This window comes from Guillardia theta (assembly GCF_000315625.1).
Source record: "Guillardia theta CCMP2712 unplaced genomic scaffold GUITHscaffold_90, whole genome shotgun sequence".
Lineage (NCBI taxonomy): Eukaryota > Cryptophyceae > Pyrenomonadales > Geminigeraceae > Guillardia > Guillardia theta.
The window spans coordinates 132,932-146,176 of NW_005434584.1; the positions used below are offsets into that span (position 1 = coordinate 132,932).

Here is a 13,245-nt window from a genome sequence, read left to right on the forward strand (position 1 = left end):
GAGGAGTGAGTGGAGTGAGAGGAGGAGGAGGAGAAAGGAGGAGGGAGCACCTTGAGCTTGCTGTAGGCTGTCACGATCATGGCGATGGAGGCCCCGTCAAAGTTCCAGGGCTCGAGCTGGAGGCTAGCTTGGGACAGATGATCAAGAACCTTCATGTCCGCATATCCCGCCTGCCTCCCTGGTCACATCGAAGTCTTCCCTCCTTCTCCTCCTTCTCCTCCTCCTCCTGCCAACCGCCTCCCTTCCCCATCTCCTTTCCCCCCCTTCTGCCTCTCCCTGACCCCCCGCCCCCTCCCTCCTCTTCTCTTTCCTCCTCCTCACCTCGGCCATGGCCATGGCGATCACGCCGATGTGCTGACCCTGCAGCGAGGAGGCGTTCATCTCCAGCACCGCCATCCCCATCCTCTCCAGCAGCTTCATGTCCTTGCGGTTTGCCCGCGTCATGGCCCCCACGATCTGCACCACGTGCTGAGGCTTCAGCGATCTCAGCTCGATAGTCTGCGCGATGTCCGAGAGCCGGCGGAGGAGGGCGGATTCGAAGACTGCAGCAGTCATGAGAGAGAGGAGAGGAGAGGAGAGGAGAGGAGAGGAGAGGAGAGGAGAGGAGAGGAGAGGAGAGGAGAGGAGAGGAGAAGAGAGGAGGGGAGAGGAGGGAAGAGGAGGGGAGGGGAGGGAAGAACGAAGGGAGGAGGCTGCTTACCGTTGGCTGTGCTCAGAGCTTGCAAGACGCAGCCCACGGAGGAGGCGGAGAAGGAGGAGGTAGGGAGCTGGAGAACAGTCGCGCACAGTCTGCGGAAAGCGATCTCGTCCTGCATGCCGCTAGCTGCGAGCACCCGCATCATCCTTGCGACGCCGTCGGCTGACGAGAAGTTGAGGGGCATCTGCTGGATGATGGACGAGAAGAACCGCAGCAGCTGAGGCTCCCGCAGCCCGACCGCGTGAAACCCGTCAAGGATCGCGCCCATCCCCTCAAGCGTGAACTTCTCCTTCCCGATCAGCTGGCACGCCGAGCTCACCTGCTTGTACAGCAGCGCATCGCTCTGCCCCGTTCGCCCGTACGCACGCACGAGCGTCAGCACATCCTCCGCCGTCAGCTCCCGCGCCTGAGGCCCCAGCTCGCTGCCCATCTGCATGACTCGGTTGGCGCTGAGGAGCACGAGGGTGTCCCATCCCGCTCGTCCCTCCAGCGCCTGCAGCACCAGCGCCATCCTGTTGAGGCTCAGCTGGCTCATGCCGGCCTGGATGACATCCGCGTACATCCCCACCAGGTCGTCCAGCTTCTTCCTCTGCCTCCCCTTCGCCTGCCCCTCCAGCTTGTGCAGGAGTCTCATGGCATCTGCCGCCGCCACAGCGCAGGAGCAGTTGTTGGAGCAGCGGGTGTGGGTAGGAGTGAGACGGGAGGGCAGGGACCTGGACAAGACGTCGAGCTCGTCGAGCAGGAGGCTCAGCTTGTTGCAACTCCTGAGGCCCGGGGGGAGCTGCAGGCAAGACCCTCCCTCCTCATCTCCTTCCTCCTCCCACCTCTCACTCTGCTCAGCTGGCGAGGCGCCTCCGGCGCTGCCTATCCGATGCTTCAGCTCGTCCATGGCTCCTCTCACCACCTCCGACGTCTCCGCGTTCACGTCCGACACGAACAGGTGGCTGCTCCTCCCGCTCCCCACCCGCAGCGGATGCGCTCTCCTGCTCTTCCACTCCCTGATCGCATCCGAGTCCGTCATCATGGCGAGCTGGTCCCCGAGAGGCTGCCCCTTGCTGGGCTTCTGCTGTTGCTCCACCAGCACGTAGATCTGCATGTTCGCCGCTGCCTCGCTCTCCTGCAGCATGTCCATCACCCAGAAACGGTTGGACTGCCTGAGCATGGCCCCGACTGACAGCTGCTGGAACCGCACTAGGGAGTGTAGGCTCTCCCCGTAGTACTGCTGCCACTTGTACCCGAACGTCAGCGAGTTCAGCCTCCCGCCGAACTCCCGCAGAAGCTCTGCGGACCTGCAGCTTGTCAGTTCTCCTGCTCCTGCTCCTCCTCCTCCTCCTCCTCCTCCTCCTCTACCTCTCGTGGAACTCGTGGATGCTGTAGGCCAGGCTCCTGCTGGACACCTCGTCCTCCGCCTCCATGTCCTCCATGTCCCTCCTGCTCATCGCTTGTCGCCATGCCTTGGCTCTCAGTGCTGCAGCCTCTGCAGCCTCTCGCTGGCGCTGCATCCTCGTCTCCGGCTTCCCTGCCCTGCCCCACGGGTTCCTGACCTCACCCTTCTGCGGCCCTGCCCGCATCGACACCCTTGCGAGGTTGAAGCTCTCGTCCAGGTCCAAGGGGGAGAGGAGGAGAGGAGGAGCAAGAGCAGGAGGATGAGGTTGGCGGCGTGAGGAAGAGGAAAATGGGCGGAGGAACCACGACGAAGACGTGGGGAGGGTGGAGACGAAAGCAAGGCCGGGGGAAGGAGAGGAGGAGAGAGTAGAGGAAGAGAAAGAAGAGGAGGAGGGAGGAGAGGAGAAGAGAGGAGAGAGGAGAGGAGGAGAGGAGGAGAAAGAAGAGGAGGAAAGGATCGCAGGCATCGTCCCCTCCGCCATGACAAGCAGCACGACTGCAGTCATACGAGCCTGCATTGTGGCGAGTGATGGAGAGTGCAACTGATGGGGTGGGGGTTGTAATACCACAATGACTAGGTAGGGTGATCAGCACAACAATGGGACAGAAATCAAAAGAAGGGGTACTTTATGGAGTATTTTGATGGGTGAGAATCAGGGTCTTTTAGGAACATGGGGGTAGTCGAAGCTTTGGGGTACGTGAAGTGGGGTGAGGGTGGTAAAAGGAGTCAGGTCCAAATTAGTTAACCTTGGATATGAGGGAGATGAAAAGGCAGGAAAACGAACAAAGTAAATCCGGCGAAAATCATTAAGTGGCTGAAACGGCGAAGAGTCAGCCATGGTGGCTTGAAAGGCAGGTAGAGGGGAAGGAGAAGAAGAGGAAGAGGAAGAGGAAGAGAAGAAGGAGGAGGAGGAGACACGTGAAGCTGAGAGACGAAGAGGGGGAGGGAAGGACGAGAGAACTTCAGTGAAGGATGAAGTTGGTGGGCATCAGGTCGATTCTGGTTGTTATTCTTTCCGCTCTCATCGTACCATCGCGATGCTCTCGTGCCCCTCGACGCGACTCCGAAGTCAGTCACATGGTGGGAGACCACCAAAACTCTCCGAGAGGACCAGCGCTGCATATGGTCTGGGGACAGCAGGACAAGCGGAGGAGGGTTGTAGGGAGCGTATCCAATCATGAGAGGAGGAGGGAGGGAGAAGGATACTCTAAGCTCCCTCAAGGTTTGGCCGAAGGTGAGTCAAGAGCATGCAAGCCAAGTCCTTGTGACTGCTTGCTGGTGGCAGGAGAGGGGAGGGGGCAGATGAAGGGACAGATGCTGTCCCCTATCGGGCAGGAGGAGCAAGGGGTGAACCCTAGAGGGCAGCCCTGTCCTAACTACGGGCTCAACGAGACTGAGTTCCTAGTCGTCGGTTTCACCGAGCACTACTGGAGGAAGACGGTCGAGATCCGCTCCCTTGAGGTCCCGCACCTCCTCCTCTTGCCCCCAGTGTGGCTGACTTCTCCTCCTTGCAGGGGAGGGTGCTGGGCATTGTGAAGCGCGGCTGCCCGGCATGGACCAACTCGTTCGTGTGGAAGGTGCCGCAGGAGCACGCGTCCGGTTGCAGAGACCACGTGGACCCGAGCGTGTTCTCGTCCAAGTGTCAGATGCCTGAGACCGAAGTCCTCTACACTGATGAGGTGCCAACCTACACACTCCTCTTCTTCTTCTTCTGCTTCGTCTTTGTCTCCGTCTTCATCATCTTCATCTTGTTGTTCTTTTCCTCATTCATCATTATCATGGTTGTTTTCTTCAACTGATCGAACATACAATCATCCTTATTGTTATCATCATCATCATGGTCGTGTTATCCAGTTGATCGGACAATTGTTATACTCCTCCTCCTCATCATCATCATCATCATCATCATCACCACCACCACCACCACCACCACCGCTGCCACCACCGCTGCCACCACCACCACACCAAAACGCTTCTCATGCTCTTCGTCTCCCAGTTCTCCGGGCTGCTCAACCCCGCGAGCGTGAAGATCATGGACTGCCATGACGATCAGATCTTCACCCTGTACGAGGAGCATCGGGAGGTCATCGTGCACGACTACAAGATCCACTCCGACTTCGTACTCGTCTCCCTCCTCTCCTCGTGTCCTCTGACGAGCCTCAGGTCGTCCAAGACCTCAACGGTAACGTCATGGGCTACTGCAGGCAGGATCAGCTCCCGCACGCCAAGGCCGAACGGTCCCTCGTCCGCGTCGGACAGCACAACTTCACCATCGTTGACCTTGAGGGGGAGGCGGTCGCAAGCGTGAGTGAACCCTTGACTGGATTGACGAGGAGGACGATGGGGAGGAGGGTATTGTGTAAGGGAGTAGAAGAAGAAGAAGATGATGATGATGATGATGATGATGGAAATCATGATGATGATAAAGATGTTGATGACGTTCCTGCAGGCCATTCGTCCTCTTCACTGGCCCAACGGGGCCACGGAGCATGCCTGGCATGTCACCATCCATCGCGAGTCGATCCCCCTGACTCTGAGCGACGTTCGGATCGTCGCAGTGGCGGTCGTGAACAACGTCCTGCTGCACGAGGAGGACGACTGGTTGCGTCTCTCCCTCCTCCTCCTTGCTCGACCTGATGGGGCTGGCAGGTGCTCGGACATCGTCTTTGCGCTCACTCCCATCCTCCTCACCCTCACCGCCATCGCCATCATCGCCGCTCTCTCCACCTGCTACTCGTGGGCGATGGTCTCGGGTAGAGGGTAAGAACTCCGTCAGTAACTCGTTCAGTTTGTCTCAAGTCACGCAAGTATTAAGATGTTCGCATAAAGTTACGTGCGAGCCACTCGCTCGAGCCACTGATCCTCCTCCCCGCTCCCTCCCTCCCTCCCTCCCTCTCCCTTCTCAGCTGCCACTGATGCTCTTCTTCTGCTGGCTCTGTCGCAACGCCTCCATGAGGATGCGCTTCCCGAAGATCGGCTTCCGGTTCTTCTCCTTCTTCTGCCCCTCCACCGTCGTCAGCGCCTTGCTCGCCAGCTCCGTGCGAATCGCCTGAATCTCGTCGCGCAGCCGCGCGGCCTCCTCGTACCTCTCAGCTCCCGCCGCTCGCAGCATCTCCTCCTCCAGGCCCTTCACTCGCTCCTCCATCTCCGCTGCCACCTTGAGGCGGACCGAGTGGCGGCGAACGAAGGCGGAGATGTCGGCCGTCGTCCTCGGCCCCTGGTAGTCGAGGGGGCTCAGCTTGTTCCTCGTGCTGTTCCCTCGCTCGGCCGGCCACATCCTGAGCGTCGGGTAGCCCTCGATGCTCAGCCCCGCCGGCAGCTTGTGGGCGGTGGCGTCAAACTCGGCGATGACGAGGTCCGGGTGCTCCTCGAACGCATCGCTCACTTCCATGTAGGCCGTCCGCATGGCCTGACAGTGGCCGCACCAAGGGGCGAAGAACTTGACAAGCACGTCCTTGTCCGGGTCCATGACCACCTGCTCGAGCTCCTCCCCCGTCAGCTTCCTCACGGGATCGTCGGGATAGATCACATCCTCCTCCAAGTTGCCCTTGGGCAGCTCGAACTCGGGCTGCTCCCCCGTGAAGGCTGAGAGGACGAAGGAGCGGATGACGCGGGCCATGGCTGGCACGGCTGCCGCCTCGTTCCGACAAGTCTCACTCTTGCCGCAGGTCTGTGAAGAGGAGGAGGAGGAGGAGGAGGAGGAGGAGGAGGAGGAGGAGGAGGAGGAGGAGGAGGAGGAGGAGGAGGAGGAGGAGGAGGAGGAGGAGGAGGAGGAGGAGGAGGAGGAGGCAGCCATGGCGACTGTGGTAAGGTTGAACTGAGGGCGGCTCTGATCCAGGCGGTACATTTCTCCCTTGTCCGTCTCCTCGTGCCCCGCCACCGCCACCACGACGGCAGGGAAGTCGCTCGCCGTGAGCCCGAAGTACTTGAGGACGCTGGTGAAGTTGCTGCTGATCTGCAGGAAGAGAACTTTCCCGAACCATTCCTCCGCCACAGCTGCGAACGCCGCCATGCGCTGCTCGTGGCCGGGGGAGAAGGGGTCGGAGAAGAGGAGGGTCTGGTTCCTGACTGGCGACTGCAGCACCCTCCTCCACACCTTCCCCGTCAGCTCCACCACCCGAGGCATCCGGTAAGTCGCCACGAAGGACTTGATCCGGTCCGCGTCAAACAGCGCGTACCGCCGCTCGGGGGGCAGCTGATGCCACTTGGGGGGCTGGAACCACCGCCCGAGCACGACGCTTCCTCCTCCTGCTGCCTGGCTCCGACGGAGGACGAGGCTCGGGCCCATGGCAGGGCCCTGCAACTCTCCCTCCTGCCTCTCCTCCCCTGCCTCTGAACCCAAACGAGCGACACCGAGCCCGCGGGCTTCAAGGACCATGACGTAGGGCATGCTGCTGTTCGGGTAGGAGGTGTCGTCCTCCTCCGCCGCTATCATGAACGCCATCGCCTCCACCGAGTGGTGGTGGAGGAAGCGGCCGATGACTGCCTCCTCCGCTCCCATGGCCTCGAGCAGGTCCTCTGCCTCCCGGTTGCTATGCACCACGTGGACCGCGTCTCGACGAGCATGGAAGGAGATCCACTCCACCATCGAGCTGTTGCGCTTGCCGCCCTCGTAGCTCCGCATCCTCCCATACGCGTACCAGTAGAGCGAGGGAAATCCCATCACCCCCATCGACTGCGAGAGTGTCGGCTCCTCGATCGCGTTCACCTTGGCCAGCATCACGTTGATCTTCTCCATGCGCATGTGGGAGGCGACCTTCTGGTAGATGGGCTCGAACTTCTGGCAGTGCCCGCACCATGGAGCATAGAACTCCACCAGCATGTGCGGCGCCCTACCGGCCACCGTCTCGAAGTTCCTCCCGTTGAGCACTGCCACGTCATCGTCCCACTGCACATGCCCGTCCCACGCGCGCAGGTCCCATCCCTCCTGCTGCCATGGCGTCTCTTCTTCGTCCTCTCCCTCTCCTCTCACCGCCATCGCCATCGCCATCAACATCACCATCGCAATCGCCCGGCACCTCGCCCAACTTCTATGTGCCACCATAGCAGTCAAGCTTGTCCCACATCCCCGCTCAGCCGCACGCAGAAAGCACGCAGAGTAAAAGTCCAGGTGACTAAAAGTGCACGAGCGTATAAAGCCTACTAACCCGCCTCAATAATATGCTAGGAAACGAAAAAGGCAGCGAAAGAAGAGGTTGAACTCCTCTTTTACCGGTAATAGGACGGGTACTTTTCCATGCACTTGAATATGGGTGGGTTGGTAGAATTGTTGGGAATCGCAATGGCGATCCCGCGACAAACTGTTTCAAGGATGAATAACTCAAGAAAGAAAATCTGTACAATGCAAAACAAACATTTTTTATTCAGAGACACATACAAAGTCGTTCTCTATACTTGTTAGCTTTGGACACGTCTTAACTTTTGACATATTGTCCCCTCTATGTCTTCTTCCGTAGACCTACAACCAAACAAAGTTCGTAGTCCCTGAAATCTAGGCATTTGTCCTGTGAATCCTCCTCGTGTATCCAAAGATTGAGTATGTATACGTTTCCGAGATCGAGGTTGGGACCTGCACTCATTCTCTTTGTCCCGTGTTCCTTCTTCTGCGTTGAAAAGCTTCTTCTCCCCGCGTGGTCTGCTAAGAATGATTCGCTTTTTTGAGTGATCATACAAAAAGGCAGATTGGGGTCGATTGTTTTGAGAGCTCAGTGCATGCTTTGATGAATTACTTCAAGAAATCATTCTTGTCCAAATGATCTATCAAAGACCAGAGGTTTTCAACACTGTCTATGCAGAGCGTCCGTGTATTGTTGAATCGACTTCGTACACGTATTGTCATTGACAGGAAGAATCGAAACCTTCTTTCTCGATTCGAAGAATGGTCTACTGCTCTCTTCGAGGATTTGCATTCATTGCGAACTGCTATAAACGATTACTTTTTCAAGTAGTCTGAGATGTTGCTTCTTTCCATGCCAGTGACCTGACGATCATTGTACATGAATGCAAGAATGCCCGATGAACATGTTGACACAAGTGAGAGTCTTCCAAACAAACATGCCAAGGCGCAATCCGAACTGTTCATTCAGACAGTCCTTGAAACTTTTAGAACCCTTGACAGCCACACCCGATGTGACATGATTAGAAGGATTTTGAGTGAACACGACTCTCTGTGTCAAATACATGACAAGAATACAGAGCATGAGCTATCTGCGATATGTAATTTCGAAATGGCTGTTTCAAATCTGCATGCTGCTGGATTGCCGGATGTACTTTCCGAGTTAGTAATCTTTGCCAGATTCGACATCCAAGCTTTCAAAAGCACACATAGAATCATGCCTTACCTCGTCATGGATTGGTGTCATCAAAGCTTCAGAGCGAAGTATTCGAGGGGTATGAGATTCTCTCCGGAGATTGTGAGTTTCGCATCAACAATCCTCAATGCTTGCGACGGGAGTACGTTCCGTGTACTGTCAGGGCCAGGGAACAAGTATACGGGAAACTTCAATTCTGCACGTGATCTCAACAGGTCAAGAATCTGCATCAAGGTTTTGCAGGATTACGGTGAAATGAATTTTAAACTTGTAGAAGGTAATCATGTGTTGGGATGGACAAGACGATGATCAATGCTGTACTCCAGAGGTCCAGTAGCCGTTAGAACCCTTGCTGTCGCAGAGCCCTGATAAACTCCCAGTAACAGTATGGCAGAACGTCTAACATCTTCAAGCGCATCAACAATGGAAACTTCAGTCACACTCTTTCCGAGTTGAGGTATGAGATTCTCTCCGGAGATTGCGAGTTTCGCATCAACAATCAAAAACCTTGGCGATGGGAGAATGTTGCGTGTACTGTCAGGGCCAGGGAACAAGTATACGGGAAACTTCAATTCTGATCAGGCTTTGCATAACTTGCCTCTACCGTCATATCTACTCTCCATAACCTGCAGAGTACAGACATGAAGACACGTGATCTAAACAGGTCAAACATCATGTGTTGGCGACGGACAAGACGAAGGTCAATGCTGGGTTTTATAAACAATTCAGAGATTGCGAAGCAGATTTAGGTGGTGTCATGGGGAAAACAGTGGATTTGTGAGAACGGTTGAACTGCGACAGAGACGATTGGCTCACTCCCCATGCTGTACTACGAGGTATTTGCAGGCAGCATCCGAGGGCTCTTGCAGGAGAGAGTAATAAAGGCTCACTGAGTCAGATCGTTTCTCCATTAGCGTTGTCATATATATCTATTTTTACTCACGAAGAAAAAAAAAGGCTTGTAAAGGGTGGGAGACAGAGCGCATTGGGATGGGCTTAGTCGGATCATGGGGCAGACGTACATCTATCTAGCTAACTTACATTCCATACGCCATCGGCTGCTGACCGTACACGGGCGTCTGCACGGGCATGGGAGCAGCGGAGGCGTAGTCGACGGGGAGGACGGGGTAGGTTTGTGGGAGGTAGACGGGTACCATCTCCTCCACGGGAGGCTTAGCCACGGCAGCCGGGGCCAGGAACTTGTAGGCCAGGAACCCGAGCAGGGCAGCACCGACTACTCCTCCGATCACTCCGCCGACGATGGCGCCGACGTTGGTGCTTGACCCTGGTGTCGTGGTGGTGGTGGTGGTGGCACCTCCGCTCGGGGAGGAAGAAGCAATCGAGACAGCGAGCTTGCGAGGATCAGTCTTCCACACAAACATCCTCGTGCTCGATGAGAGACCAGCCCGAGTCTGTCCGTTGGCGAACTTGCCAATGAGCGTGTCGTTCAGAAACAGGCTTGCCGATGTCGCCGAGCTCGTCGACACAATCATCAACGACGGTGCTGTCCAGGTCGAGTCCAGCACGGAGGGCTTGTTCGAGATCGAGTAGGCGTAAGGGCTGCTGAGCGTGTACACCTGCTGCTGGACCGGCTGATCGCCGAGCATCTGACCGAAGGAGTCCAGCACCCACACTGGCGACCCGGGCTCGTACACGTTGGCAGAGCTTGCGTTGATGGCGCTGGAGGTGGAAGACAAGAGGCTGCTGCCTGACGCCGTGTCAAAACCGTCCATGAGGTCCTGGAAGTAGAGAGGGTCTGCCGGGAACTGCGAGGGCTTGTAGATCTCTGGGTAGAGGAGCGAGGGCCTGATCAGCCTCTGGGTGAACTTGTTGGTCATGTCCACGCTCAAGAAGACCTGGTTGGTGAAAGTCTGGTAGGAGTAGGAAGTGCCTGTCACACCAGGCAGGTTGCTGCCATCGCCGTTCTCGACGTAACGGTTGAGGGTCAGCTGCAGCGTCGGGTCAGTCGTGACCCCACTCCCCATGTTGCGCACTGAGAATCCAGACACGGTGTACACACCACCCGCGCTCATCCCGTACACTGGGACAGCTGAGAAGCCAGTGGCACCGGGATACGCTGACTTCACGTTGAACTGCAGCGAGAACAAGTTGTTCGGGAAGTTGTAAGGCACGTTCTTCGTGTGCGCCGCGGCTGTAGTGCCACGTCTGCCTCGGTTGGCTGCCGCCACATCTCCGGCGCCTGGGACGAAAAAGATCTCCTGGTCCAGCTCCGCCCAAACGTTGCGCGTGATCCCGGCAGGGAGAGTAATGCTGCTTGACTGGGCAACATACCTCAAGTGCATAGACCTCCTTGCAAAGCTTGTTGCCTGGATCGTCGAGGATACTGTCGGGGACGATACCCACTTGACAGTCGCCCCAGCGCTGTGTGCAGACGCTGTGGTACCGAGCTGAGCCCTTGACACCTGCAGGTTGTTTCCGTTAATGTTGACAACCTGCAGCTGCTCGTTCGACACTTGAATGTAGTCGTTCAGCTTGAACCCGGATGCGTCCGTCAAGATAACGCTCGTCAAGGAGCTGTTCACAGCAACTGCAAGGGTGGTCTTCTGGAAGCTGGTCTTCTGCTGCAGGGTTACCAAGTCAGATCCCTCATGGAAGGACCACGTGTTGTAAGGACTGATGCGGTTGATTGTCAACTCATGAGTACCCACCGCCTGCACCTGATCCAGCTCTTGTCCCACCTTGATGTAGTCACCAGCAACAAAGGTAGAAACATCAAACACCCCAACCTTGTTGTACATGTACAACACAGACTCGTTCTTGGTGTGAGTGAGAGTGGGGTTTCCTCGAACCACTGTTAGAGATGACCCGGATACACCCGTGACCTGGAGGATCTCGGAGGTGCCCTGATACGTATCCACACGAACAAAGTCCCCAGCGCTGTAAGTAGAACTCACGTCCCCGTACAAGTTGACAACTGTGTCGTGTGCTGCCATGTCTTGGCTCAAGAGTCTGGCATCCTGAACAACATAGACCTTGGTTCCGGCAGGGATTACCAGCCGGTTGGTTGTACTCACCGATTGGGTCTGCGGATACATGGACACAAGATTCAATTTGCTATTTGCCGCGTCGATGGACGTAACATTGAACACCTGTGCGTCGATGACCACCGTCGCTCCCGCACTGATCCCCTCGAATTGCTTTAAAGTAATATCCGTCAACTCTGTCGTTTGATTGACGGCTGTGGATACAGTGTCGTTGATGAATTTGACCAAGGTTGGCATTTTGTCGACCTTCTGGATGACAGTTCCAGTCTGGGGAAACTCTCCCTCGGTTGTGTTGGCCTGTCCTCGAGCGAAGCTGGAGCCTCCCAGATACTTGATCACCTCGTTCTGAGTCCCAGATGTCATCAAAAGGTAGTCGCCTGCAGCGATCCCATTCATGTCAGACAAATCACTCGATGTGATGGCGGTATTTGCAGCGATGGTTTTTGTGAGAGTCTTGGGGTTGAAGACGTACGTGACAGGCGTCCCAGCATCTGCGGTTGCCTCGGCCGTGGTTGACTGCTGTCCACGAACAACCGTCAGGTTCTGCATCAGGTATCCGCTGGTCGAAGAGACAACAGATTGCACGAGCATGACCTCTCCCAGCATCTGGACATAGTCTCCAGCCTGAAATCCGCTGGAAGATGACCCCAGCACGGGGTCCTTCACCTGGATCAGCGGATCGCTTGCAGAAGCGACCTTAGATACGAGCACCATGCCCCGCCGAGTGATGGTCGTACCAAGTGCGGAGGGCTTGGTAGTGGAAAACAATGTTCCAGCCGCGTGCTCCGCCGGTGTTGTCTCTAGCTCCCCTCTGGTGACATACACCAGATCTCCAGAGATCTCAGTCACCTTCATGATCTCGTTACCCAGCGTGATGTAGGCACCCGCAAACAACGAGCTGGTGTCTGTGATGTTGATGCTTGTCTGCGTTGTAGTCACACCGGCCCTCAATGCGAGAGGAAGCTGCAATGTCAACGCTGTCTTGCCCACCACCGCGCCTGTCTTGTGCGAAGCAGGGAGAGTTCCGCCCTGTCCGCGGAGAACGGTCAAGCTGGTTCCCGTCGATGGCACTGATGAGATGAACATGATCTCGTTGTTGATCAGGACATATGTGCCCTGGCTGAACTGAGTTGCTTTGGTCAACGTCAAGGTGGTCGCAGTGGAGGAGACGTCTTGTAGCAGAACCGATCCTGGATTGAAAGTCCGAACGATGGTTCCGACTCCGTAAGTCCCCGTGGTGGTGTTGAACTGCCCTCTGTACACCGACAGCGTCGTAGACGTGAGCACAGAGTCAATGAGCAAAATCTCGCTCTTGATCTTGATGTAGTCGTTGGCGTTAAACCCTGCTGTGGATCCTACTGTCAAGATCTTGGTGGTCGCTGCTGCTCTGCGAGCCGACACCCCTTGGAAGGTGGTCACTGCTACACTCGCCGTTGAAACACCGTACACTCCGTCGCTAAACCCCGAGCGCAGAAGATAGTCAATCTTGGTCACCTGCTCCGCAGAGTTGCGAAGAGCACCCTTGCTGTACGAAAGATCGCCTGGCCAGTAGAGAGGGCCAGGACTCAACGTCTCGGAGTTGGAGCCCTCCGTGAAGTAAACAAGGATCTCCGCACAGGGGTAGGATGCCCCTGCGTCCGAGGGAAAGAAGAGCTTGAGAGGGTTGGGGGTGTTCGGAGAGAAGCCGAAGCCAGCATTGAGAAGTACAGGGCTGTCAGTGTTGGCGTTCCACCCGATCGCTGTAAACGCCTCATCGGTCAGAACAGCTCCTGCCTGGGTGCCAACCGTGGAAAGGTAAGTTGGGCAGTTGTCCTGCGAACAAGGGAAGGTAGTGCAAGGGAACTG

At 56.6% G+C, this 13,245-nt stretch overlaps 4 protein-coding genes across 4 annotated transcripts in view; 1 reads left to right on the forward strand and 3 right to left on the reverse strand.

The window, feature by feature from the left end:
- GUITHDRAFT_144681 (hypothetical protein) overlaps nt 1-2,550 on the reverse strand; it is a gene marked incomplete at both ends in the record, with an annotated part of 2,949 nt that extends 399 nt beyond the window's left edge. The window contains 4 exons of the mRNA XM_005824777.1: nt 51-170; nt 322-542; nt 701-1,986; nt 2,048-2,550. Coding sequence (XP_005824834.1) covers nt 51-170; nt 322-542; nt 701-1,986; nt 2,048-2,550 — 2,130 coding nt within the window. The remainder of the gene's footprint in view (nt 1-50; nt 171-321; nt 543-700; nt 1,987-2,047) is intronic.
- An 819-nt stretch (nt 2,551-3,369) lies between these two features.
- GUITHDRAFT_154855 (hypothetical protein) lies at nt 3,370-4,927 on the forward strand. Its single transcript, XM_005824778.1, has 6 exons — nt 3,370-3,545; nt 3,599-3,763; nt 4,081-4,203; nt 4,248-4,388; nt 4,534-4,685; nt 4,734-4,927. Exons 1-6 carry the CDS (start codon nt 3,387-3,389, stop codon nt 4,846-4,848), a joined length of 855 nt encoding a protein of 284 aa, XP_005824835.1. The 5' UTR covers nt 3,370-3,386; the 3' UTR covers nt 4,849-4,927.
- A 314-nt stretch (nt 4,928-5,241) lies between these two features.
- GUITHDRAFT_48649 (hypothetical protein) lies at nt 5,242-6,969 on the reverse strand (the record flags this gene model as incomplete). The annotated part of the gene is made up of 3 exons (XM_005824779.1): nt 5,242-5,640; nt 5,887-6,297; nt 6,436-6,969. Coding segments are annotated over 3 exons (1,344 nt in total), but the record flags the coding sequence as incomplete, so codon positions are not given.
- Nucleotides 6,970-9,432: 2,463 nt separating this feature from the next.
- GUITHDRAFT_115996 (hypothetical protein) lies at nt 9,433-13,154 on the reverse strand (the record flags this gene model as incomplete). Its single annotated transcript, XM_005824780.1, has 2 exons — nt 9,433-13,031; nt 13,133-13,154. 2 exons carry the CDS (start codon nt 13,152-13,154, stop codon nt 9,433-9,435), a joined length of 3,621 nt encoding a protein of 1,206 aa, XP_005824837.1.
- Nucleotides 13,155-13,245: the final 91 nt, after the last annotated feature.

Bases quoted from the DNA above. Each gene is read 5' to 3' on its own strand.
- GUITHDRAFT_154855 (XM_005824778.1), top strand. From the start codon at position 3,387: ATGAAGGGACAGATGCTGTCCCCTATCGGGCAGGAGGAGCAAGGGGTG. The intron at 4,389-4,533 runs GTGAGTGAACCC...ACGTTCCTGCAG, and splicing joins AGGGGGAGGCGGTCGCAAGC to GCCATTCGTCCTCTTCACTG. The intron at 4,686-4,733 runs GTTGCGTCTCTC...TGGGGCTGGCAG, and splicing joins CTGCACGAGGAGGACGACTG to GTGCTCGGACATCGTCTTTG.